General features: G+C 40.8%; 4 protein-coding genes across 5 annotated transcripts; 2 read left to right on the top strand and 2 right to left on the bottom strand.

Annotated features, from left to right (window-relative positions):
- The first annotated feature begins 709 nt into the window (after positions 1–709).
- On the top strand, positions 710–2,494 carry sp9 (sp9 transcription factor). The gene is made up of 2 exons (XM_076103642.1): positions 710–730; positions 1,196–2,494. The coding sequence occupies exons 1-2, from the start codon at positions 710–712 to the stop codon at positions 2,492–2,494; spliced, it is 1,320 nt and encodes a 439-aa protein (XP_075959757.1).
- Positions 2,495–4,479: 1,985 nt separating this feature from the next.
- Positions 4,480–9,452, bottom strand: cirsr (corepressor of RBPJ and splicing regulator). The gene is made up of 10 exons (XM_076107507.1): positions 9,276–9,452; positions 8,530–8,624; positions 8,222–8,295; positions 8,094–8,107; positions 7,929–7,981; positions 7,782–7,830; positions 7,365–7,485; positions 6,425–6,531; positions 6,042–6,127; positions 4,480–5,677 (listed from the first exon to the last, which is right to left on the bottom strand). The coding sequence occupies exons 1-10, from the start codon at positions 9,345–9,347 to the stop codon at positions 4,972–4,974; spliced, it is 1,377 nt and encodes a 458-aa protein (XP_075963622.1). The 5' UTR covers positions 9,348–9,452; the 3' UTR covers positions 4,480–4,971.
- A 261-nt stretch (positions 9,453–9,713) lies between these two features.
- scrn3 (secernin 3) lies at positions 9,714–12,678 on the top strand. 2 transcript variants are annotated; one of them, XM_076107530.1, is made up of 8 exons: positions 9,714–9,834; positions 10,052–10,224; positions 10,332–10,513; positions 10,718–10,917; positions 11,573–11,785; positions 11,880–12,042; positions 12,140–12,293; positions 12,407–12,678. In XM_076107530.1, exons 2-8 carry the CDS (start codon positions 10,069–10,071, stop codon positions 12,566–12,568), a joined length of 1,230 nt encoding a protein of 409 aa, XP_075963645.1. In that variant the 5' UTR covers positions 9,714–9,834; positions 10,052–10,068; the 3' UTR covers positions 12,569–12,678. The 2 variants fall into 2 exon arrangements, with proteins under 2 accessions (XP_075963645.1, XP_075963636.1); XM_076107521.1 differs by having other exon boundaries at positions 12,140–12,320.
- Positions 12,679–12,793: 115 nt separating this feature from the next.
- On the bottom strand, positions 12,794–21,305 carry gpr155a (G protein-coupled receptor 155a). The gene is made up of 16 exons (XM_076107494.1): positions 21,060–21,305; positions 20,430–20,931; positions 19,415–19,814; positions 18,902–19,070; positions 18,639–18,794; positions 17,952–18,035; positions 17,724–17,844; positions 17,537–17,621; positions 17,109–17,199; positions 16,810–17,005; positions 16,116–16,205; positions 15,833–15,963; positions 15,103–15,198; positions 14,954–15,018; positions 14,669–14,806; positions 12,794–14,437 (listed from the first exon to the last, which is right to left on the bottom strand). Exons 2-16 carry the CDS (start codon positions 20,896–20,898, stop codon positions 14,242–14,244), a joined length of 2,487 nt encoding a protein of 828 aa, XP_075963609.1. The 5' UTR covers positions 20,899–20,931; positions 21,060–21,305; the 3' UTR covers positions 12,794–14,241.
- Positions 21,306–22,507: the final 1,202 nt, after the last annotated feature.

Here is a 22,507-nt window from a genome sequence, read left to right as displayed (position 1 = left end):
CCCCAGCACATTAAGGATTTAGGATAGAACATATAGCCCCAGTTGTTTCCCCCACGAGCATTAACTGTACCGTGCCTAACACACAGGAGCATGCACTGTTCTGAATAAGGCATCGGCAACAACAGCGTCCCTCACCTCGTTCAGGATACTATGTGCTTAAACGGCAACGATTCTCAATGACGTGTTGCGCATGATGTGAATATTGAAAATCAGAAGGGAAACCTGGAACTACACGGTGTCTCCACAATCCACAAACGCTTTAAAATGATTGAAAAGCTTACCTCTTGGAGAACTGACGCGCGATCTCAATTCTGCAATGAAAGGAGACATTGAGCTTTCGTGTGAGAATACACTACATAAAAATAACTGTATGCATTCAAAAAAAAAAAGCCAAATCGTGTCTTGTATGACAGTCCGAGCAGAGGCTGCACAACAGATGATTGACGGCGGGGTTTGTGGTGTTTCTGTCTGCGGTCTGGGCTCTCATTGGCTGACTTCGTCCACAGCCATACATGCGGCGATCAGATTGGCTGCGCGTCCTCGCCAGCTGTACTTCAAAGAACACGCTCTCTACAACTAGGTAGTTGTTGGGAGCTGCGAGCCAAGAGAGAAACCGTGTGACCTGAGTCAAACACGGTGAGTCTGAATCAAATTGGAGCCCTACAGCATTGAAATCGCGAACACTCTCATCACAGCGCATACCCTGGATATGGCAACGTCTATACTTGGGGTGAGTCCGACTTTGTTTCTGCGAACAAGTTGTGCGTAAAGTTATCGTAGCCTGCTGCTGTTTGCAGCTTTCATAAACATGCTTGCTTTCAGGTTTGCTGTTATTATTTCCTACTGTATTAATTACGATTGCCTACTCGTTTATTATTAAAAACAAACAGTTAAGTGACGATAAAGGCATCTAGATCAGTGTTTTTGCTCTATGTATATTCACAGCAGATATCTGACGCAGTTCATAATCTGAGAAAGTTTGTAAAAAAATGTTTGCTTGTTAAAACACGCTACTACTTTCTCTACAAGCGCAAGTATCTGAGCTCAAATGATACTTTTAATTATAACGGTTGTTATAATTTAGGCTATTTATTTAAGACCTGTTTTGTCTGCTTCCCAAATATCCAGATTAAACGAAAATCTTTCAGCAACATTTGTTTTAACTCCAACGTGTGTGTGTGTGTGTGTTTTTCAGGAAGAGCCACGGTTTGGAACTACACCTCTAGCTATGCTGGCTGCAACTTGCAACAAAATTGGTAACACCAGTCCTCTTACAACTTTACCTGACTCGAGCGCTTTCTCAAAAGGTGGATTTCATCCGTGGAAAAGATCCTCCTCGAGCTGCAACTTGGGATCCAGTCTGCCCGGTTTCACAGTAGCAACAAGCCGCGCGTCGACAGGACTAACACCGACCAGTGGCACAGGCAACAGCGCCTTTTGCTTAGCCTCCACCTCCCCGACCTCGTCTGCATTTTCCACAGACTACAGCGGTCTGTTTTCCAACTCTGCGGGAGTCGCGTCCCAAGAGTCCGGACAGTCAGCTTTTATATCCAAAGTCCACACATCAGCAGAGACTCTTTACCCCCGGGTGGGGATGGCGCACCCATACGAATCGTGGTACAAGTCCGGTTTCCACTCGACCATCTCTGGCGATGTTGCCAACGGCGCGTCCTCGTGGTGGGATGTCCACACTAATCCCGGGTCGTGGCTCGATGTCCAGAACCCTGCAAGCACCCTCCAGACCTCACTGCACACCGGGACGCCTCAAGCTATCCACTCCCAGCTGAGTGGCTACAACCCGGACTTCTCCTCGCTGACGCACTCGGCGTTTAGCTCCACTGGAATCAACCCCACCGCGTCCCATCTACTGTCCACCGGTCAGCACCTGTTAACGCAGGACGGGTTCAAAACGGTCATCCCCACTTACACAGACGCTTCTGCCGCCAACGCCATGATTTCTGGGGGCAGTTCAGGAATAAGTAGCTCCTCGAGGTCGTCCCGGCGGTACTCCGGCAGAGCAACGTGTGACTGTCCAAACTGCCAGGAGGCTGAGCGACTGGGACCCGCCGGGGCCAGCCTGCGCAGGAAGGGACTCCACAGCTGCCACATTCCCGGCTGCGGTAAAGTGTACGGAAAGACATCTCACCTCAAAGCGCATCTGCGATGGCACACCGGCGAGCGGCCTTTTGTCTGCAACTGGCTTTTCTGTGGCAAAAGGTTCACTCGGTCCGATGAGCTCCAGAGACACCTTCGCACCCACACCGGCGAGAAAAGGTTTGCTTGCCCGGTTTGTAACAAGCGCTTTATGCGGAGTGACCATTTGAGCAAGCACATCAAAACGCACACGGCCGGTGGAGGAGGCAAACGGGGCAGCGACAGTGACACCGACACCAGTAACCTGGAGACCCCGAGGTCCGAGTCCCCAGAACTTATTTTGGACGGGGTGAATCCCAGAATCACTGTTAAGGATCAGTCTCCTCAAGACGAGCCCTAATGAGGCTTCACCCAAAATGAAACCAGATTCAAAACCGCACAGCATTGAAAACGGGTCTAATTTGACAGACAATAAAAGGAGAAAATATTTCCAGAAGCGATTGCAAAGTCTAAAACAATGTATTGTCCACAGGCGTAACGAGTATTTCATTCGTAAATCCATCTAAAGAAAACACAGGCAACTTCAAAATGAAATGGATGTTTGAGGTGGCGCGAAACCTGTTGAACTTTGGTTGGACAATGTGAGTTACATCTTGTATATTGACGACAAAACTACGTGTTATTTTCATGTAAATGTTAGGCTATGATTGTTTTATTCGTGTTGGTATCCTGGAAATCAGGGAGTTTACTTTCGACGCACTTTGTGGATATGTATGTATACAGCTTCTTCAACTTAACTTTGGTTAACCATTTTATTTCTTTGCTAAAAAAAAAATCTATATATAAATGTTTACCTGTATAAAGTCACACGTATAAGACTTTCATTTTATCGTAATTAAAACATCTTTAAAAAAGGCTGTAATTGTGTGATGTAGATTTTATATATTTTTTTTGGTTTAATTATTTACATGAGGTTTACATTTTAAAAATAGTTTAATTTAATTTAGAGTGATGCTTTTAGGCTATTTTTCTTAAAATCACCTATAATACCTTGACTTTCCCCTATGGAATAAATCAATGTTTAATGCACCGGAAAAAAACATTTCATGGCCAAATGAAAATCTTGTTAAATGGTATTTATGACTTGGAGCACATGGCAGCCCCATGTGTCTTGTATTTGCGATTAGGGATTCGTGTCTTATCAAATATCTAATTAATCTCCGAGACATCTTTTGTTCGGTTTCACTTTATCGGGGGGTTTCCAGGGGGGTTTGACGACAAAGGGCCCTGAATATTTATTCTAATTGTCCAAATTAACTGCTTTCATTTGCATACCAATCGATGGACCGAGAATAAGGATACGGCGTCGTTCTTTTGGCCAGAAGCCACATAGATGTTATGGGAACAGTTTTCTAAACTCGAGAAAAAGAAGGGGCGAAGAGTCACATGCAAATGTTTGAATTAGAAATGCTCTTTGCTCAGCGCAGGCAAACGGTGCGTGCATGTTATTTGAATATCAGTGGCCTGTATTGAAAGGGTTCAAGGATGCTCTCCGACTTCTTTGTGCTTACCCACTGCAGCGTCCGACTCTCAAAGAAAAAAGCCGGGGAATAATTACAGCGCGAGTCCAGGACTGGGAATACGTCAAGGAAAAGCGTCTCATCCAGACACCCTCTTTTTTTTTTAAGAGGATGTTAAATTGACCAGAAGGCAATAGAGGGGAATTATTTTCATTTCCTTTTGTGCAACAGCGGCTTCAAGTAAACGGCCAAATATTGAAAACGATTAGATAGCTTTTATATTTTGATGAAATTCAAATAGGCTAACACTTAAAGTAAGAAATGTGGAAATTTAAGCTTTTGAGATAAAATGCAATTGTAATTGTTTTTTATTTCAAAACCAAAATTGTTTTTCCGAGTCTACATTGTAGAGACTGTCAAATAAAAAAAGGTGTAAATATCGGCCAAAACAAAAGTGAATAAAAAAAGAATTGTCCAATCTAGGTAATATAATAATAATTTAAATTCTAGTTTCCTCCAAATTAAAATAATAGATGTGCAATAATGAAAATAAAAATACTGCAGCTTTAGTTTCGTCTCTATAGGCTGTATTTACACGCTGTATATTTGGACAGAAACCATATTTGTTTTGTTTGACGCCCGCAAAAACTCAGCAGGACGTATTGATAACACATTGTGTCATGGCATTCAGGGAAACCGGCCTGAAAAATATAACACAGTAAAAGTAATAATTTGCCATCAAGTGAGCAGAATTTAAAAATACTTAGTGGATATACGTTGACGGTAATCTACAGGGATTTCTACATTTTCAACCGATTTTTAGACGCTGACATTCTTTCATCCATCGCAAAACAAACTCATTAAATTAAAGATGATTACAAATTTAATCAGAAAATACAAAGTCCCACATTTTTTTTGCAGCCAACAGCCGCCTAAGCATTACACATTACAATGTCGACATTTCCAAAAATACACAATAATGAAAGCAAGATTAAAAAAAAATAAAAAAAAATTAAATAAAACTGCAGCAACAGAAATTTGTCTTTCTAGAAGCCATTAAAAACGAGTCCAATATTTTCCCACCAACGGATCATAGCTGCAAATTGCTTCGACTGGTAATCAAATGATTTAGACCCTTTCATAGGTACAGGACAACATGAGCTGCGTCTACATATTTCATGTGGACTGCTTCCCTCTACTGGAGAACAGGGAGACCTGCTGCACAATATCTGCAACTCTAAAAACAGGGACACTTTGAACACCGTAGAATAGTCATTGCAAAACACAGTCAACACGTTTTGTAAGAGGAATATTGTATATTGTATACAATATTGTAAGAGGGAAGAAAAACAAACAGTCAGTGCTTTCTGTTTGCTCGGTCTTGGCTTCTCTCTCTTCTCTCCCGACTCTTACTTCTTCCCCTGCCCTCCCTTTCCTTCCTCCTTTCCCTGCTTCTACTCCTCCCATCTGCTGTTCTGCCTCTCCTTCCATCTGTGCTACTTCTGTTCCTCTCATCATCTCTGCTGTGTCTCCCATCTCTACCTCTGTCCTCCCTGCCTTTGTCGCGGCTCCTACTTCTGTCCACGCAAGACTTGGAGCTGCTAGGTCTCTGCCTGTCCCTGCTGTTGTGTCCCTTTCTCTCTTGACCTCCCTCCAGCTTGATCTTGTTCTCTGGGCTGCGATTTCGACTGCCGCTCCTTCCCCTCTCTGTCCTTGTTTGTCTATAATCTCCGGACTCCTCATCACGCCGCTTGTGTCCAGTGTGAGGGCTCGGTGACCTGCTTCTAGGAGAGGAGGCCCTTTTCTGACTCTTGACTCGCCGCTCGCTCTTAGAGCTGTTATCCCGACAGGAGTCTTTTTTCTTGTTCTTCTTTCTCTTTTGGCTCTTGAACTTGCCGTGACTGTCTGAATCTGAGCCACTATCACTACTGCTACTGTCGGAGGAGTCACTCGAGCTCTCGCTACTTTCATGCTTTTTCTTTTGTTTTCTTTTGCTCTTCTTCTTCTGTTTTTTGCTATTCTTCTTCTTTTTGGCCTTCTGTTTATCCAGGCGATCGAGTTTTCTGTAAAACAGGAGCAAACACGTTCAATTAACATTCAACCAGGCAGCAGATCAAAAATAGAATATCAACATCATAACGTCTATGAATCACATTAATGTTTTAAGCAAAGAAACGTAAAATACTTAATCAAAACGAAAGGCAACAATCTGATATACTAAGCTACAAAACACACTTTTTGTTTAAAATGTAAAATAGATTTATATATATAAAAAAAAAAAAAGATTAATGTAACCTTGTAATTCATCAGATCATTCATAAGGATATCCTTAAAAATACTCAAACAATGGTATAATAATATAAATTTTGCTCCACTCCTTGAAGCTTTTCATGAATAAACATTTGTAAGTTGTGCTGCATTGTTTACCCAAGGAGCTTCCGTTTTTGCTTGGTCGTTAATGACTTCAGAAATTCCACTTCGGGATCTTCCTCTTCATCACTGGCAACATATTCCTGCAGAAGCACAGAGCACATTGAAAACATACAAATAAATACGACTCTCGAAGACAAATTTGAGCAAATCTACATTTGAATAGATCAGTCGAACACCTTTAAACACGAATGCAATTGAATAAATCTAATCTGTTCACCGGACAAGTCTCCCCAATAACTGGCCGCTCTGCAGCATTAATGTATGCTAGAGACACATCAAATAAATATAGTTTGTCTTTTCCCCTTGAAGGTATACGTGTATGTGTGTTTTTATATCGTGCTATGTGTGCAAAGACGGGAGTGCGAGAAGACAATTACCTGCGATGGATCACAAACAGTAGCGTTCCTACCAAGAACACATTTTTTCAGGGCAAACCCACTGTTTCGCATCTCCGCCATTAACTCAGAGGGGTGCATCGACGGACCTGTTAGCACAAATCACAGCCTCAGAGTCCCATTGATGTCAAACCCAAGCCAACCACTATCTCCACAGTGGGAATTTCAGGGGCGGCTTTGTTAACAGAACGGGACATCAAATCAACTCACTCCACTTCCGGCTGAGCAAATCATACAATATCATTCTCTGCCAAAGCAGCAGTTAGAGGAATCAGAATACACAATAATTACATATCTTTCTCCCGCCACAGGAAGGGGACCATTACAGCACTCCTCCATCAACACCGTGCACTGACTGGACTCTCCCGGGGTAAACATTAGCACTTTACTCAACTCGCTGATTGCTGGAGTCAGAATCAGCTCACGACTGGGAGCTCCAGCTGAAACCCGACAGGAAGGATACAGTCGGTGTACCTGCTGCAAAGTCTGTGACGGACTAAAGCTGACACACTCGCCGCAAATATCAAGCAGCACAAACATTTCGTGGCTCCTTGTACATTTTGTGCTGCCATGATTATTCCACAACAACCATGTTTAACAGAAATATATATATATATATAATGCAGCAAGCAGATATCAATTAAACTTTTGATTGTTACATATTTTAAGTGACGCATTGATGATGGCTCACATACTTTTAATTTTATATGTATAATGTTAACATGGACTTATATGATGATGCTAATTTCAGTTAATGAATCACTCCTGTTTAGTTCAATAGCGTCAAAATAAAACCTGTATATGATGGTAGTGGTTTGTTAACAGACATCAAATTAGCATTTAATTACATCCATAAACAAAGGAACTGCAGGGAAGGCGTTTAATACGTCAGTTTTAGACAATTATTGTATATGTACTATACCTGGTGCCTCCTCTGAGGCCACAGAGCTGGCGTTGATCCCCGACAGCCCATAGAGAGGACACTCTCTGTCTGTGTTCACGTGGCCCCATTTGTGACATTTGATGCATCGCACGTTGCGCACCTGGGAAGTTAACAACAGGCGTTACTACAAATTGTGGCGATGTATGCATAATTATTTAAACACAACAAAACTCTTTAAATAGTTGTTAAAAATGATGGCACACCGATTTACTTTTTGAAACATTGTGATGTACAACAATGCATACACAGTACATTTAATTATATAGTGGTTCCCTATCCTTTCAGCTTTTGACCGCTAAAAACAAATCAGTGTCTCTTTTACTCCACTTGTGACCCCTTTAGATTTATTCCCCCACTAGTGAAGGCTATATGCTTCAAACTAATAAAAATCATCACCTGGATTCCAAATGGCTGATCTCTAATATTCATGTCATCCTTCGCATATCTATGAGAAATTTAAGGATTAAAAGGAATGCAAATTCTGGAAGAGTGCTGGACAATATGGCAAAAAAATGTAATTGTGTATAAAAATAAAATGCTTACTTCTCTCGAGGAGCCGTCTTCTGCCACTCAAATTTGTACTCTTCTTCCCCATCCTGAAAAAGACACATTTTCATTATCAATGTTTGCACGTCAACCTCTCGAGATATAAATGAGTGGAAACAATGCAAGTGGAATTGTATAGATTCATAATTTGCTCTACTTTACCTCTTTTGTTTCCTCTTCAGGACAGAAGACAAGAGAGTATTACAATGTTAAAATTGACTTAAGAATCAGGTGTTTCAGATTAAACATAATATTTATTTGGGATCAGAGCTGCTCAAGTGATCATTTACCTTTGGATGCTCCAGGCGGAGCCTCGTACATGAAATTGAGGCCATTTTTAACACGATCATCCCCCATCAACACCCTAGAGGTGAGAAAACATCATGTTATTTTAATGGTGATTATCAACATTCACAACGTGAAGTTAGCAGAGGTATTTAGAAAATCATGTTTAAGTTACTGTTCATAAAAACCTTGCCATTTACTGACATTTATACAGTAAGTATTTATCAATAAACAAAAAAATAAATATGTTTAAAATACTGATAAATGATATGAAAAGATCAGTTTTTTTAGGAGGTACAAGGTAACCTCTGACCTGTTGTTGTAACAGTCTTGCTCTTTCATGTACGCCTGCATAAGATCTTCTTGCTTCTTCTTGTCGAAGGTCAGTTTCTGTTCTGCTATCCATACCTGTGAGATAAAGTGAGGAGAATTACTGCACGCATACTTCTTCATACATTCCCAAAACCTTTTTTTTGGGACAGCTTACTTGCCTGACACACAACTGCATAAAGTAGAAACAAGTTGACTACAAAGAAGTTCAGCTTTAATGCACTTCATGCAATTACTGCCCTGTACAGCAATAATTAGTAATATATTTGGATTCTGGACTGTTAGTTGAATATTATGGCAAACTGAAGACATCAACTTAGGTTCTTGGATATTGTGGAAAAAAAATATCGACATCTTATAAAACAATCAGGAGGTGACACAAACATTCATCAACAGAGAAAATTAATTGTTAGTTGCAAGCCTAAAAACAAATTATTGAAAGCATACAGCCATTGAATTCATTGATTATTTTATTTATTTGTTCAGTACAATTGAAAGGCTGTAGGGTGAATAGACAATATCAATTTAGACAAGTGACGTGTAGCCTACCAGAGGTGGCTCAGGTTGTTATTAAAAGGACATACTCTACTAGTTTCATAAGTTCAGTTCTAGCTAATTAGCTAGCTAGGCAAGCAAAAGCAAACGACAGTTAGCATAGCTCGCGAGCTAGCAGGCTAATACGATGTCTTCTAGCCTCAAGCAGTGACGTTAATTGAAGCTAGCACTCACCTTTTTGATATTTGACTTCGACGCAGGGTGGAAATCCTTCTTACACATGAAGTTGGCAAACGACTTCCCCATGATTGCCCACCTATAACGTGAACTGAGTGGAAATCGTAGCGTTTATGTTTGGCTAACAGAGTCGCTAGCGTAGCTTCCTTCGCATATAAACAAGTCCGTCTGCATGAAGATAGCTCTATAATGGTGCTACGGGGAGCCGGAGGACTCATTTCTTGTTTGACCTCTGAACTACGGAAGTCAGTAAAGTTGTATAATAGATTCATTTAAATACATAAATATGTAGGCTGAAACCACAGTGTCACACCAGAGACGGAATACAATATAAATGACATACGTCAAATTATTTGAAAAATGTAAACGAAAAGCTACGTAATTTGATGGTAGTGATATAAATAGTCATCTCCTTCGCTAACATACGCTTAACATCGAATATAAAGCTGACTTCAGCTCGGTCACGTGACTGTACTGTTTCCGTTTCAGAGTTATATGGAGACAGAAATGAAACCAGAAACTTACGGTGACTGTACTCCGTCAGACCTACAGACAGGTAAGGTTGACTTATTGTAATGTTGAGTATAGTAACATCATTACATGACACGTGTTAAACAGCACACATTCAACGTTATAGCTCTAAATCTGATGTCATATCGGGTGAATTTGAAGTATTGTAAAGTTGTTTTGGCTGCTTATGCTCAAGTAAATCTTAACTTCTGTTCGTTGAATATTGTACCCCATCCAATCAATTGTTCTTTCTGTTAACTCAGCGAGTTTGTGATTCAAAATGCACCCATCTTCCTGTGACACCTTCGTGGCTCTGCCCCCCTCCACGGAGAGACAAAGCATCATCTTTGGGAAAAACTCTGACAGGCCTTGTGATGAAGTCCAGGAGGTGGTGTACTTTCCTGCCAGAGACTACGATGCAGGGGAGAGGGTTGAGGTAGGTGACACAGACACATGACATTGTGACTGTTCCTCGGTGAAAGGGCAGTTAGACAACTATTAACTGTTTTTTTTGCCCCTGTGTTTTCCTCCTCTTGTGAACAGTGCACATACATAGAGATTGAGCAGGTTGCCCACACGTATGCAGTTGTGTTGAGCAAACCAGCATGGCTGTGGGGCGCAGAAATGGGTGCAAATGAGCATCAAGTGTGTATTGGAAATGAAGCAGTGTGGGGCAGAGAGAGTGCAGATGGCGACGAAGCTCTTCTTGGCATGGATCTTGTCAGGTTAGTTTTCCTAAGCCTCTGTTACTTGTTGAACTACCATCAACTTGAGATGCAAAAGGGAGATTTTAGTGACACCGTACTAACCGGAAACTATTTTGTACATTTTCTTCCCTTCAAGTTGTCTGTTCAGAATACATTTGTGAGGAACACTCAAAGACAAGGGAAAACATAACTGACTCTATGCTTTTTTTTTTTTCTTTCTAGGATTGGACTTGAGAGAGCCAATGCAGCTGAGAAAGCTGTGGATGTGATCACTGAGTTGCTGGAGAAATATGGCCAGGGAGGAACTTGCATGGAGGATGAGTGTAGCTTTACCTACCACAACAGCTTCCTCATTTCAGACAGGAAGGAGGCGTGGCTGCTGGAAACGTCAGGGAAGCACTGGGCAGCAGAGAGAGTGGAAGGTAATCGGGAAAATAGTATTAAAACTGGGTGCGCATCTGATATAAGGGAAAGCACCTGAGGACATTTGAAACATGTTGAAATTAGAGAATGCCAGATTAATTATATTGGCTGATATTTTTTTCATCACAGATATATTGGTATCTGTATATATGCCCCCTTAGAAATGTTTAGCAGTATAAAATGCCAAAGATATGTTTGAGGTAGTTCAAAATCAGTGTTACCATGAACGAGTTTGTCCACCAGAGGCCGCTGCTAAGTTACTCTTTCAACTGTACTATATATATATATATATATATATATATATATATATATATATATATATATATATATATATATATATATATATATATATATATATATATATATATATATATATATATATATAGCCAGGTCCTTCTCTGAGTAGCTTCCAGTCCAATTCTTCATTATGATCATCATGCCTTTAAATGTTTTCAGTTTTCTACATTAAAAGATTTCCCTCCTTTTTTGTTACTGTACTCAAAACTAAAGTCAGTTTAAAACAACCTTGCAAGAATCTGAAGTAGTCGATAGATAGATGTAGAATCATTTGGACACTATTAGTTATTTGTTTTCTAATAACACATTACACTGCTTAGGAAGCTGTTTTTATCATCTTGTTTTACTCTTCTCTAGCTGGATATCGCAACATCTCGAACCAGTATGGCATAACGACCAAGATCGACAAGGAACATCCAGAAATGAGGGAATATGCACGAAGCCAGGGCTGGTGGGACGGAGAGACTCAGTTCAACTTTTCCACCGTCTACTCCTTCACGACTACGGCCAGAATAGAAGCCTCTGGGAGCAGATACTGTGAGGGGAAGAAGTTGCTGGAAAAGAGCAACGGTTGGTACTTCACTGTGGAGAATTGACACACAGGAGGAAAAGGTTCCATGACTTTTACCTCTGCTTATGCATGTGTTGATTGTATTTACTGCAGGTCACATCACTGCTGAGACGATGATGGATATCCTGAGGGATAAAGATAGTGGCATCAACATGGAGGGCATGTTCATGACAACAGGAAGTATGGTGTCTGTGATACCCATGAATCCTGCTCTGCCCGGGGTTCACTATTTCACAGCAACTCCAGACCCTGAAAGGTGCAGTGCCTGATCTCACTTCAGCTGATAATGCATCCTTTAAATTCATTTCGACAGCAGCTAATAATGATTTGATTACATTTTTTTTGTACAACAGGTCTGTATTCAAGCCTTTCATCTTTGTGAAGAACATTAATGAGCTGAAGGAGACGTCTTCTCCCAGTTACGGTGCAGATGACCCTGTAAAGAAGAAACCCCGCTTCCAGAGCAAGCCTGATCGCAAACACGGGTTGTTTGTCAAACATGAGCTGGTGGCTGCAATCATTCAATCCTACGAGGTTTAACAATTTAATTCCAGCCGGCTGTTGACTTAACTTTCTCACTTGGCTTAGTATATATATTTTTGTGTGTTTTTTGTCTATAGGACAGAGGAAAGAAGATCACAGAAAGTTTGAGGAAGCTGGAGAAGGACAAGATGACACAGATGGAGAAGATTCTTTCTCACGGTATTATGGATCCAGATTTTTTGGCGGATCTGTTCTCAAGCTGTGTTCGGGAGGAGATGGCCGTGTACGGAAAAAGCTGAAACCACAAAACGTGTATCCAGGGTGAAAGTAGCAGTAGACGCCTCTGCATTTTAACTTCTTATCAGGTAGAAGTACAAACATGCTTGTATAATAAATCCTGAAAACACAACTGACTAGTAAAATTATTGTACAAAGAACTAAGCAGCCGAGGATGCTGTCGACTAAAATGTTGACTTTTATGGATCGACGCAGAGGAAAGAACAAATTCATTATGCGAGACATGATTTGAGGGTTCGGTAAACATTTATTTTAAAACAAATCCATACCATAAATATGCAGCCAGTGCTACACACTCTATTAAAGTATGTTTTTATTAAAAAGAAAAAAATTGACAAGTTTTCTCAACATGAAGTGAGGTAATAATAAACACAAACCTTTGCACTTAATTATAAAGATGTTTAAGCAGTTAGTTTTCTACTTATATTACTTTATTCCTGAGAAGAAATGGAATTATCGTATTTTCCCAACTTCCAATGTCAACGTGAACACTTTCCAGAAAACACATCAACACCAAGTACTGACATTTATACAGTTATTTATTAATAACTTAATTTATTAAGTGGCAGTTTTCTTTTGTTGTCAAACTGGCAGGTTGTTTGATGAAATTGTGATCCCACAAACAGCCCTGGTAAACAGTGTAACCACTACTCCACATCAGTGCAGTCATGTTAAACTGCAGGCTGTCAAAGCTACAATACTCACGCTTCATGCTATATTACCAGTTAATTAACTGGTAAAACTAACTTAATCCTGAGTAAGACCGACTACAAACAAGCTAAAAATGGATGCAGATTTAACCACATCTTCCCTTCTTGGAAAGTGCTTTGGTTGAAAAGTGATAATTCACTCTAAAGTTTCACAGAGGAGGAAATGATACATTCAGCTGAAGAGTGGTGTTTTTGCCTGCACCTATCATTTGCTTCACGGGGACAGTGCATTGTCGCTCCCCAAATGACACAAAACAAAATTAAAATCATATATTAAAATTCTTACAAAAATCAGCAAAGTCTTGGCTCACCCTTTAAGATTGGCTGTTCATTTTATAGTTTTGGCCATCAGTCCTATTCAGCTATGCTAATATTATATTCACCGGCTTTGTTGCAGATTAAAGGATGCAGTGACTAGCAGGGAAACTGGCAAATCTTAAAATGATTACTGTCTGTTGTAGACAGGACTTCCTCACTAAACTCTAATCTACAGTACCAAGTGGTAGCTGTGTAGTAAGTTTTTCCAGCCATTGAGGGATTAAAACTGCCATTTCAGGTATTCTTGTTTTACCTAGAAATGAATGGTTATGATAACAAGGCTAAACAGGGGATTCCCTGTACATGTACGATCATCTGACAGCTCAGGTAATGTCCCGATTGACTGTTGTAGCAACACAAGATCTCAAAAATAATAATGTTAATAAAAAAAAAGAAATTCCCTTCCAGACCAACTCCACACAATGCATTGTGCCCTTGCATTTTAGGTTTGAAATGGTCAAGTCTGTTGCACTGCAGTGCTGCACTGTACAGGATGTGCTCAGCGCATGTACAGTGCAGCCACAGTGTTCAGGTATTTTTGCAAAGGCCGGTATTGTTCCTTAGGTTCTACATCCTCAAGATGTATTTATATAATTTTATCTCAATTCAAATGCCATTTGGTAAAAAAAAAAAAAGACCCTTGTGTCTTACGTCAGGAAGCGGTAATAGAGGCGACTGTCTTGGAAGCCGTGTTCCTGCTTGATGTGCTCGAGCGCGCCACCCTGCTGTAACCGTGTCCCATAGAGTACCGCCTCACCAGGGTCCTGAGCCAAGCCCACCACCTGGAGCCACGCCACCAGTTCACAGCCAAGAAAACAGTCCACCACAGTCCTCTTCCCACACCTTAAAGAGTGAAAAGAAGCATTCACCCAAAGGTCTATGGATGTTTTAGAGTAGAAGCAAACTGAGCCCACATGCATCAGAACAATGAAATAGTAATAGAAATAATGGTATAATATTGTTATATGTGAATGACTACCAGGACTCCTCCACACATCAGAGAACATGTTTATTCAGACGTTTTCTCATTAACCTCTGACAAGAGGAGCAGTGAGTAAGACGATGAGCTCTCACCTTCTCCTTTTCACAATGTCATGAAAACACTGGTCCTTGTGGTATTTGGTGAACTGGGTGCAGGTCATCCTGACTTCCTCAGGTAAATCAGTCTGCGGCTGCTCTTCTTTCTTCTTTCCACACCACAGACTGTATAACCTAAACACCATTCACAACAACTAAATATAAATGCATGGAGTACAGTGTAGTGCAGAGTGTGTGTACACATGCTATACATACAGTATGCCGTGTGTATAAACAACTTCAAAAGTGCGGCAGTAGTTTCGTAAGATGAATGTAGTTTACCTCTTCTTAAATGGCAGTATAATCAAATGCTTGTCCAGCCCAAACAGAGCAAAGGAGAGAAAACCCTGGAGGCAGAAAACATGTCATGACTGGTGCTGCGTGACTACAAATGCTCACAATCTTGGTAGCACCGTGTCTGGAACACCAACCTGTCCATAGTTGGCCACAGCACAAAAGAACTGCAGCTCCAAGTAGAGTCGACCAGGATCCTGATTCAAGAGCAGCCACAAGCAGCTGGACAGGTTCTGTCAGAGAGAGTTCCGAGGGTTGTTGCGTTTATGTGACGTGTAAAAGTAGCAAATCCTGCTGATCTAGTCTAGTGTGTAGCATCCAGCGCTGAGGTTGCAGATTACAACTGAAACTTCCTCCGTGCGTCAAGTGTGTCGGAGAACTATCACGGTTTGTGTTGAGGACAATCTCTATATGTAGATATAAACTGATCGGTTCTCATTTTCGAAAGAAATAATACTAAATTATCGTTATTTATTATTATTTCCATTTCTGCCAATAGATCCCCCTTAAGGCTGCACACTGTACCTTTTAAATACACATTTAAGAAAAATGTGTATTTACACGTTTTTCATTTTTTTATATTCACAGAAACACAGTTAACTACATTACACACACTGTATTGGTATTTACTAGTCATATTTAATATACTTCCTATCTGTTGTGACCAATAAATACTAATCAAAACACAAGAATCTCCGAATGGGTTTCTTTGGAGAAGGCTTCCTCCGATGCCGAGTGAGTGAGGTGGAAATTACACGGCTCAGCCATTTGTGTCCGAATTTGTTTGTGATGCACTAAATATAATGATGCAGGCAGTAAGGCCGACTTCATGTCAACTGCAGAAGTGAAAGGTGGTGGTTTACTCACAGCAAGCGAGCTGACAGTCAGAAGCAGACATAAGAGCACATGACGGGCCACTTGTCTATCTGCACCCTGTTTGAGCTCCTCCACTTGGACAAGCAGGCAGTCTGAGGACGCACAACTGTTCTCACATTGACCTGTGGGGGGGGGGGGGGGGGGGGGGGGCAGCAGAACAGAGATTTAAAAGACTGAATCGTATTCATTATTCAATGGTCATGGTTGTTCTGTGCTGATATGTTCTACTTATTGGGGTTTAATGCATTCTAAATTGTGTTGCTGGTCACAATACCTGCGAGTGTTGTTGGAGTGTTGTTCATATTTGTGCTGGTGATCATGTCAGGCATGGGCTGGGGTGGTGCACAGTCACATATGAGGCACGCTGATAACAAAGTGATAGAAGTGGGAGGGATTGTTTACCACATTACTACGATATCCTCACAGTTCACACTGGAAGCAAAAAGCACATTCAATAGCACCACTTATGGAGAGATGATGCGTTTAGTGTTGCTGTTCATTGCTTACTTTAAATAACTAACTTAACTTAGGAGGAACTCCAGATATCGTGGTTCTCCAGATAATGACATGCAGAAAGTTGTGTTCCTTCTTCTTCTTTTTTTTTTTAAACAGTGTTTAGTTTATGATTTTGTAACTTCAGAAGCTTTTTTTTCTACTCAGTTTAATAGAGAATGATCTGCGGAGGGACGAACATTGGACACACGCTGCGTTGCTTACGTGGCAGTTTTCTGTGGAGGTCTTAAAGATAAGCGTTAGTCGTGACTGATTGTGCTCTTCCTTTCCTTTCAACTTGGGCTTTGACAACTCCGGTGACAGAACATCCTCTGTATGATCAAGTGATTATAATGTGCTGTGATACAGACCTCATAACTACTGTACTTGGCAACCTGGTATTTATTCAGTGCCATCAAGGTTACCTAATCAAACAAATGTTGTTTCTGTTAAATGGTCTCCATTAGAGAAAGTACCTCTGTTGAGATCTCCCGATGGGCTGACTGGCTCAATCAGAGTCTGGTTTTCTGCTTCAATCTCAGTCACTAGATCCTCTGCAGAGTTTCCCTCTTGGCTTTGGTCACTGTGGGACCAGCTTCCTCTACTGATACACACAAGAGAGCTCCCACCCAGCAGTATACTGAAGGCAACTACAACTGTAGTGCAGATGATCTGTCAAAGAACGCACACATGCAGACTTTTAGGTAATTCGTTGGGGGTTCAATAGCGGTTCCTAAATGGCAGAAAAAGTAATGATTTCCACTCATGTTGTTACCTGTGGTTTGCCGTAAAAGAATGCCGAGTCAATAGTGTCTGACATTTTTACCCCAGAAATGAGCAATACAGCAGTTACTAAGGCTGGAACCCTGTTAATTAAGACAAAAAAAAAAAGTATTAAGATGTAAAAGGTAAACCATCTTAACGACACTGAACTGCAGATTCAATTTGCAGGAATTGAAAAGGTTTGTTTGATCATTTACATTCAAGTGAGGCATTCATCACCCCTGTAAAATCCCCCCCCCCCCCCTCTGTCCAACATCCATCCATCCATCCATTTTCCTCCGCTTATCCGGGGTCAGGTCACGGTGGCAACATGTAAACTATAATTTAGGGCAGTTATTCTGATTGAGGCTCTGTTGTTTTAAAAGACCAGACAAACTAGCTTAGTTTCATTTCCGAGGTATGTCTTCCTTAATGACTCACCCCCAGCCAGCTATAACGAACAAGCCCGGTGAAACTTTCACATCCTCAAACCTTTTTATAAGCACAAGAGAAAGTGCTATTAAACCTAAAACGACAAAACAAGCATTAAACAATTAGCACTCAAACTTCAGAGCTCACCAAGATAAATGAAGGTGGGGTTAATGTGGCTGGATGGTTGTGTGCATACCTGGCCAAACAAAGGTACTGTAGAGGGAGGTACATAACAACGAGAATGTCAGGATTTGCCCGACGAAGTTGTCTTCTTTCACCACAAAGTTCCACAGGATCATCCCGATACAAGTAAGAAACTAGAGAACAGACACATGATGTGAAGTTAAAATTACTGGTAGATGTCTTGTCAATTCAATTAACGGATAATCAAATCAATTTAGTGAGTATGTGCAAGTGTGCTCACCTGTGCAAAGAAAAGGTTGACTGTAAACACGTGAGGTAGCCTCTTGAATTTCTTGCTTAAAAACATGACAGTAATTGTCCACACCTGGAAGAGAAAAATATATATTTACCTTCATAAAAACCTTTGCAGAGATGCTAAATACAACTATTATTAAACAGTGTTGGCAAGTTATCTATTTAAAAGCAAAGGAACAAGAAACACTAAAGATGAACAATTACTGTATAAGAATACAAACTCAAATGTGAACATGTTTCACCACAACAAAGATGAGTCATTGTTTACAGCAATAAGTTGCAGGTTCCTTAAAGGATACACTGAAAGTAGAAATTAAAGAGGAAGTAGGTCCATAATTCAGTAAAACATCTGTTTGGCCACACATCCTCTGAATGACGGTGGTTAAAAACATACAACAAGAGGCCATATTGTTTTGTATTTTCAAAAAGCTGGTGCGTGTAATATCAATGGTGAATTGTGCCATGTTATGGAGCTAACTAACTGAAATCATGAAAGGGCAAACTGCCTTCAGTTAAGAAGTGGAGCATGCTAGAACAAATTTCATTCACTTTGACCTCAGTTTCCACATACCGAGAAAAAATAATGAACAAAAGAACCAGCTGTTAAAAAGTCAGCTATAAAATATTAGCCAACAACAAGTTCACACATGTCACACTAAAGCGCACGACTCACCAGTGCAACCAGGGAAACTATGCTGATGTGAAAGCTGACATTCTGCAGTGAATTCATCAATAGCTGAGGATCCATCCAACGCATTGTAAGTAACCAGGCAGAAACAAACATGATTGGAGCCGAGAGAAAAGTGCTGATCATCATCCCAGAGGTGACCTGTTGGGAAGCACAAATCAAAATCACGGAGGTACGATACAAAGAAATGAACAGCTCAGAACCTGTATGGCACATAAGAGGTTGGCAGGTAGATGTATAGAACTCACAACTTCCAGCTCTGCGTTATAATAGACAGCATAGATGGCCACGCTTGGTGCGGTGGGAAACACTCCATAAAGAAAAGCGTAATTGGAGAGGCTCGAGTGGTTCATAGCGCTGGTGTTGCTGTTGTCCAACAGATCCACCATTTCCTTACAAATCAGCGGCATCAGCAACCTGAAAGTCAAATCCAAAGACGGGTGTCATGAACCATTGTTTGAGGGTTTAGTTAACACTACACTGAAAAATGCAGTTGTACTAAAATATTTACAGAGCTATTATCATGCTACACTCTCCTAAGACCTCTTTGCATGTCATTTGGCTTTGTGGTGCGGGAGATGTCTGAGTCACCCAAACCATCAGCACAAAACAACATGTTGGGAGCACTTTACAGACCTGCTGACTCTGCACACTCCTAAGAGCATGTCTCATTAGAAAGAGGTCATCTGATAACACTAAATCATCTCTTGCACAAACATCAGGAGCAGTGAAGTTGTTGGTTTTTTGTTTTCCCCACTCACAGTTTTGCTGTAGTGAGTAATATCAGTGTCACGACTGTGGATCTGGTTAATTTCCCCAACTGTCCCACCATGGTGAGACCCAAGTAGAACAGAGCTGCTCCCCCGAAAGAGTTGGCCAAGCCATCCACAAATTCAGCCATGAAGGGAGGAACCGTCTGGTGCAGGGCAAAGTGGGCGATGATGCCGATGATAACCATGAACACTATAGGGTTCTTCAGGACCTGTAAGACTACAAGTCCCACAATCAAGAGTTTTCTCTGCTGGCGATACGCCCCATTCTTCCACTTCTGGATCTCGCAGAAGGCAAAGCCGATGGGATTTAGAAGCATCAGGGACACGGGTGCAACCAGGTAGATGTACTGGAGGTACTCTGGGTATGTGCTCTGGTACAGGGCCTCAACTGTGGATGAAGACAAAATGGAACAAATATTCAGTGAAAGCAAACAAAGGATACGTTTTGGAAATGTCACCACTAACATATCAAATGGGGGAGAAAGGCTTAGGAGCAAGTTGATGCTGCTAGAAATTCTGCTTCACTTGAATGAAGAACTGCGGGAATTACCATCCACTCCATTTTTTATTTGCATAATTGTCAGTTATTCGATCAAGCTTAAATGGGTGCTTTATTAATTTGATAACTGCCTGAGACGACTATTAAAACATGCAAACAGACCATTAAAGCACAGGGTTTTTTAATCATTGGGCCAGTTTTGGTAGATTAAATGTAAGCTTTTCCAAATAAACTAAAGGTAGCTGTGCATACGCATGATCAAAGATGTGTTTTCTGCAAGTATGCAAGTACAGGATGATGAAAAGATCACAACCTCTGTATTTGTATGAATGTTAATAAGGGAGGGCCTTGGAAGCCATCTCATTGTGTTTGCTGAGGTAGTTTACATTGCAACATAAAGATAATTATAAGTTTGGTTTGAAAGATGGGCAAACATGCATGTTTACATTTGCAGCAGTGAATAAAAGGCACTGTGGGTGGTAGGCTTAAAGTCATCATACTTACCAATGGGATAGCCCAAGGCAAAGTCATTGCTTTGGGTGGCAAATATCGAGAAGAGCCCAGCTTTACTGTAGCGGCCCTCGGGACTGGCAACTATCAGCGTGAGCACGCACACGATGACAAACACAGCCACTTTGGCAATGAGGATGCTCCACAGGAACGGCCAGATGACATTCCCAAAGTCCAACAGCACCATGTTCTTGAACAGCAGCGCTGGGAGAGCAAACTTGGACACAAAATTCCCCAAACCTTTGGCCTGGGTGGACGTGATGATGTTCGCCCTCCCTGCGATGTACCCGCACAATATGATCCCAAAGCACTCCAGCAGAGCCGGTAAGAGTTTGTCAATGGACATGCTGGATGAGAGCGCAGAGGAGTCCCCGTCGCCCCCCTCCTCGTGTGAACAATTGAAGTTGTTGGCTCTTTCCGGTGCTTCCATTATGCCGACGCTCCCTCCAGGGTGACCTGTCATGCCTGGTTTGAAGTCATGTCAATGTCCGCGGTACTAAAAGAGGGAAATGAGCTACAGTTAAATCAGGAGCCGTTACAGCTGTCGAACATCATATCCGTATGTTAAAACTGTTACCATATCCAACGAGCGTTTCAATGTCAGTGTGAGCATTAGTTACTCACCTGCTTTGTGTTGTCCCCCCTCAAGTAACGCTGCTGTAACGGTCACATGACACAGGAGGAGCGGTTAGCCAGCTAAGCTAAAGTGGTGAACCGAGAGTAGCTAAGGGTGTCGTCGAAAATGTGGTGTTAAAAAGCTTGTAAATCCATTGTTAGGGAACTGTTTACAGAATTCTTCACTAGCCAATATGTGCTGCTCAAACTGCGTACGTTACATAGGTATTAACGGTAGTTTAGTTCCCACCCAGCAACTTTTATAATCTCCGATTGTCAACAACGGTTTAACCAATCACATTAGCCAGACAGTGGGAGGGGGCGGGGCTTAGACCTCATCTCTGCTGCCTTAAAGAAACAATATTCAATATATCTATATATTAATATATATATATATAAAAATATGCATTTTTATTAACAAGCTGGAAGCTGTTGCACACTTGGTCTTGATTGCCTCTCATCACATACAAATATACAGTATAGTAATCAAACTGAATTAAACTGGGCAGTCAATTTTGGGTAAAGAAATAACTAAATTTGTATTTTATTGCTAATCAACTTTTCAAAAAGAAACATTTTTCAATTTGAATGTATTTGGCTTTTATATCTATCCATAGAATCCTCATCCTGACTACTAGCAAAAAACATTTATGCTCATTGTATTGTGAAGAGTTGCTTGGAAAGTTGTTGTTGTTGTAAGTTGTTTATTTGACTAATGTTACATACTATTATTGTAGTGTATGTGTATTGTAGTTTTATATACATATGTTTTATTATCACTTATTTGTTTTACTAAACGCTTGCACAAAAAGAAGCAAGTTAAATCAGTTAAATCTGCAGTATTCAATATCTGTATTAAAAATGGATGACATGACTGTGACATTAATGTGGGATCATTTTTCGGGATATGTTCACAGAGAACTATAACTAAGTCTGCACTGTGCTTCATCTTTAATCTTAATAATTCACTGTTTTAGTTTTGCGGCCTGCAACTTTAACTGTTTTGCATCTGTCACTTTGCTCTCATAAACATCTCATAAACATCTATGTTTAGGAGAGCAAAGTGAGAGATCCAAAACAGTTCAAGGCTGTGTGAATATAAACATATGTGGAGCTAATAACTCAAGAGAACAGAATTTGCATCTGTATTTGAATGTGAAATGGAGAAAAATAAACACATCTAAAGAGTGCAGTGGAAAACCGTGGAGAATGCTCCATGAAGAAAGGCATAATTAGAGAGGCATAAGTGCTTCAGAAAGCTCGTGTTTCTATTGGCCAACAAAGCCTGCATGTCCTGTGTGATGGCTAATTTCCATTATGACTTATCTATCTGTTTTTATTGTCTGACCACTCAGTGTTTTGGCCCTTTTTGTATTAACAAAGTTAATAATCAATGTCAGACATGGTCAGTAGGGGTCCTCTCAGGTTGAGTAATATTAGGTGTGGGTCTTAATCAA

Source organism: Anarhichas minor, unplaced genomic scaffold (genome assembly GCF_050575085.1).
Source record: "Anarhichas minor isolate MPS153535 unplaced genomic scaffold, ASM5057508v1 ptg000004l, whole genome shotgun sequence".
In the NCBI taxonomy this organism is placed as follows: Eukaryota; Metazoa; Chordata; class Actinopteri; order Perciformes; family Anarhichadidae; genus Anarhichas; species Anarhichas minor.
Note: the sequence above shows the minus strand (reverse complement) of the source record. Positions and strands in the feature narration are given on the sequence as shown.

What these genes read in the sequence shown, in the direction of transcription:
- cirsr (XM_076107507.1), bottom strand. Translation starts at nt 9,347, where the DNA reads ATGGGGAAGTCGTTTGCCAACTTCATGTGTAAGAAGGATTTCCACCCT. An exon ending in AAGACGGCTCCTCGAGAGAA is followed by an intron (nt 7,831 to 7,928) that starts GTAAGCATTTTA and finishes AATTTCTCATAG; the next exon opens with ATATGCGAAGGATGACATGA. An exon ending in ATCAGCCATTTGGAATCCAG is followed by an intron (nt 7,486 to 7,781) that starts GTGATGATTTTT and finishes TTAACTTCCCAG; the next exon opens with GTGCGCAACGTGCGATGCAT.
- scrn3 (XM_076107521.1), top strand. Translation starts at nt 10,069, where the DNA reads ATGCACCCATCTTCCTGTGACACCTTCGTGGCTCTGCCCCCCTCCACG. An exon ending in CTTGGCATGGATCTTGTCAG is followed by an intron (nt 10,514 to 10,717) that starts GTTAGTTTTCCT and finishes TTTTCTTTCTAG; the next exon opens with GATTGGACTTGAGAGAGCCA. An exon ending in CAATCATTCAATCCTACGAG is followed by an intron (nt 12,321 to 12,406) that starts GTTTAACAATTT and finishes TTTTGTCTATAG; the next exon opens with GACAGAGGAAAGAAGATCAC.
- gpr155a (XM_076107494.1), bottom strand. Translation starts at nt 20,898, where the DNA reads ATGACAGGTCACCCTGGAGGGAGCGTCGGCATAATGGAAGCACCGGAA. An exon ending in TTACTCACTACAGCAAAACT is followed by an intron (nt 19,071 to 19,414) that starts GTGAGTGGGGAA and finishes TTTGACTTTCAG; the next exon opens with GTTGCTGATGCCGCTGATTT. An exon ending in CTGTGGCCAACTATGGACAG is followed by an intron (nt 15,019 to 15,102) that starts GTTGGTGTTCCA and finishes TTCTGCCTCCAG; the next exon opens with GGTTTTCTCTCCTTTGCTCT.
- sp9 (XM_076103642.1), top strand. Translation starts at nt 710, where the DNA reads ATGGCAACGTCTATACTTGGG. An exon ending in TGGCAACGTCTATACTTGGG is followed by an intron (nt 731 to 1,195) that starts GTGAGTCCGACT and finishes TGTGTTTTTCAG; the next exon opens with GAAGAGCCACGGTTTGGAAC.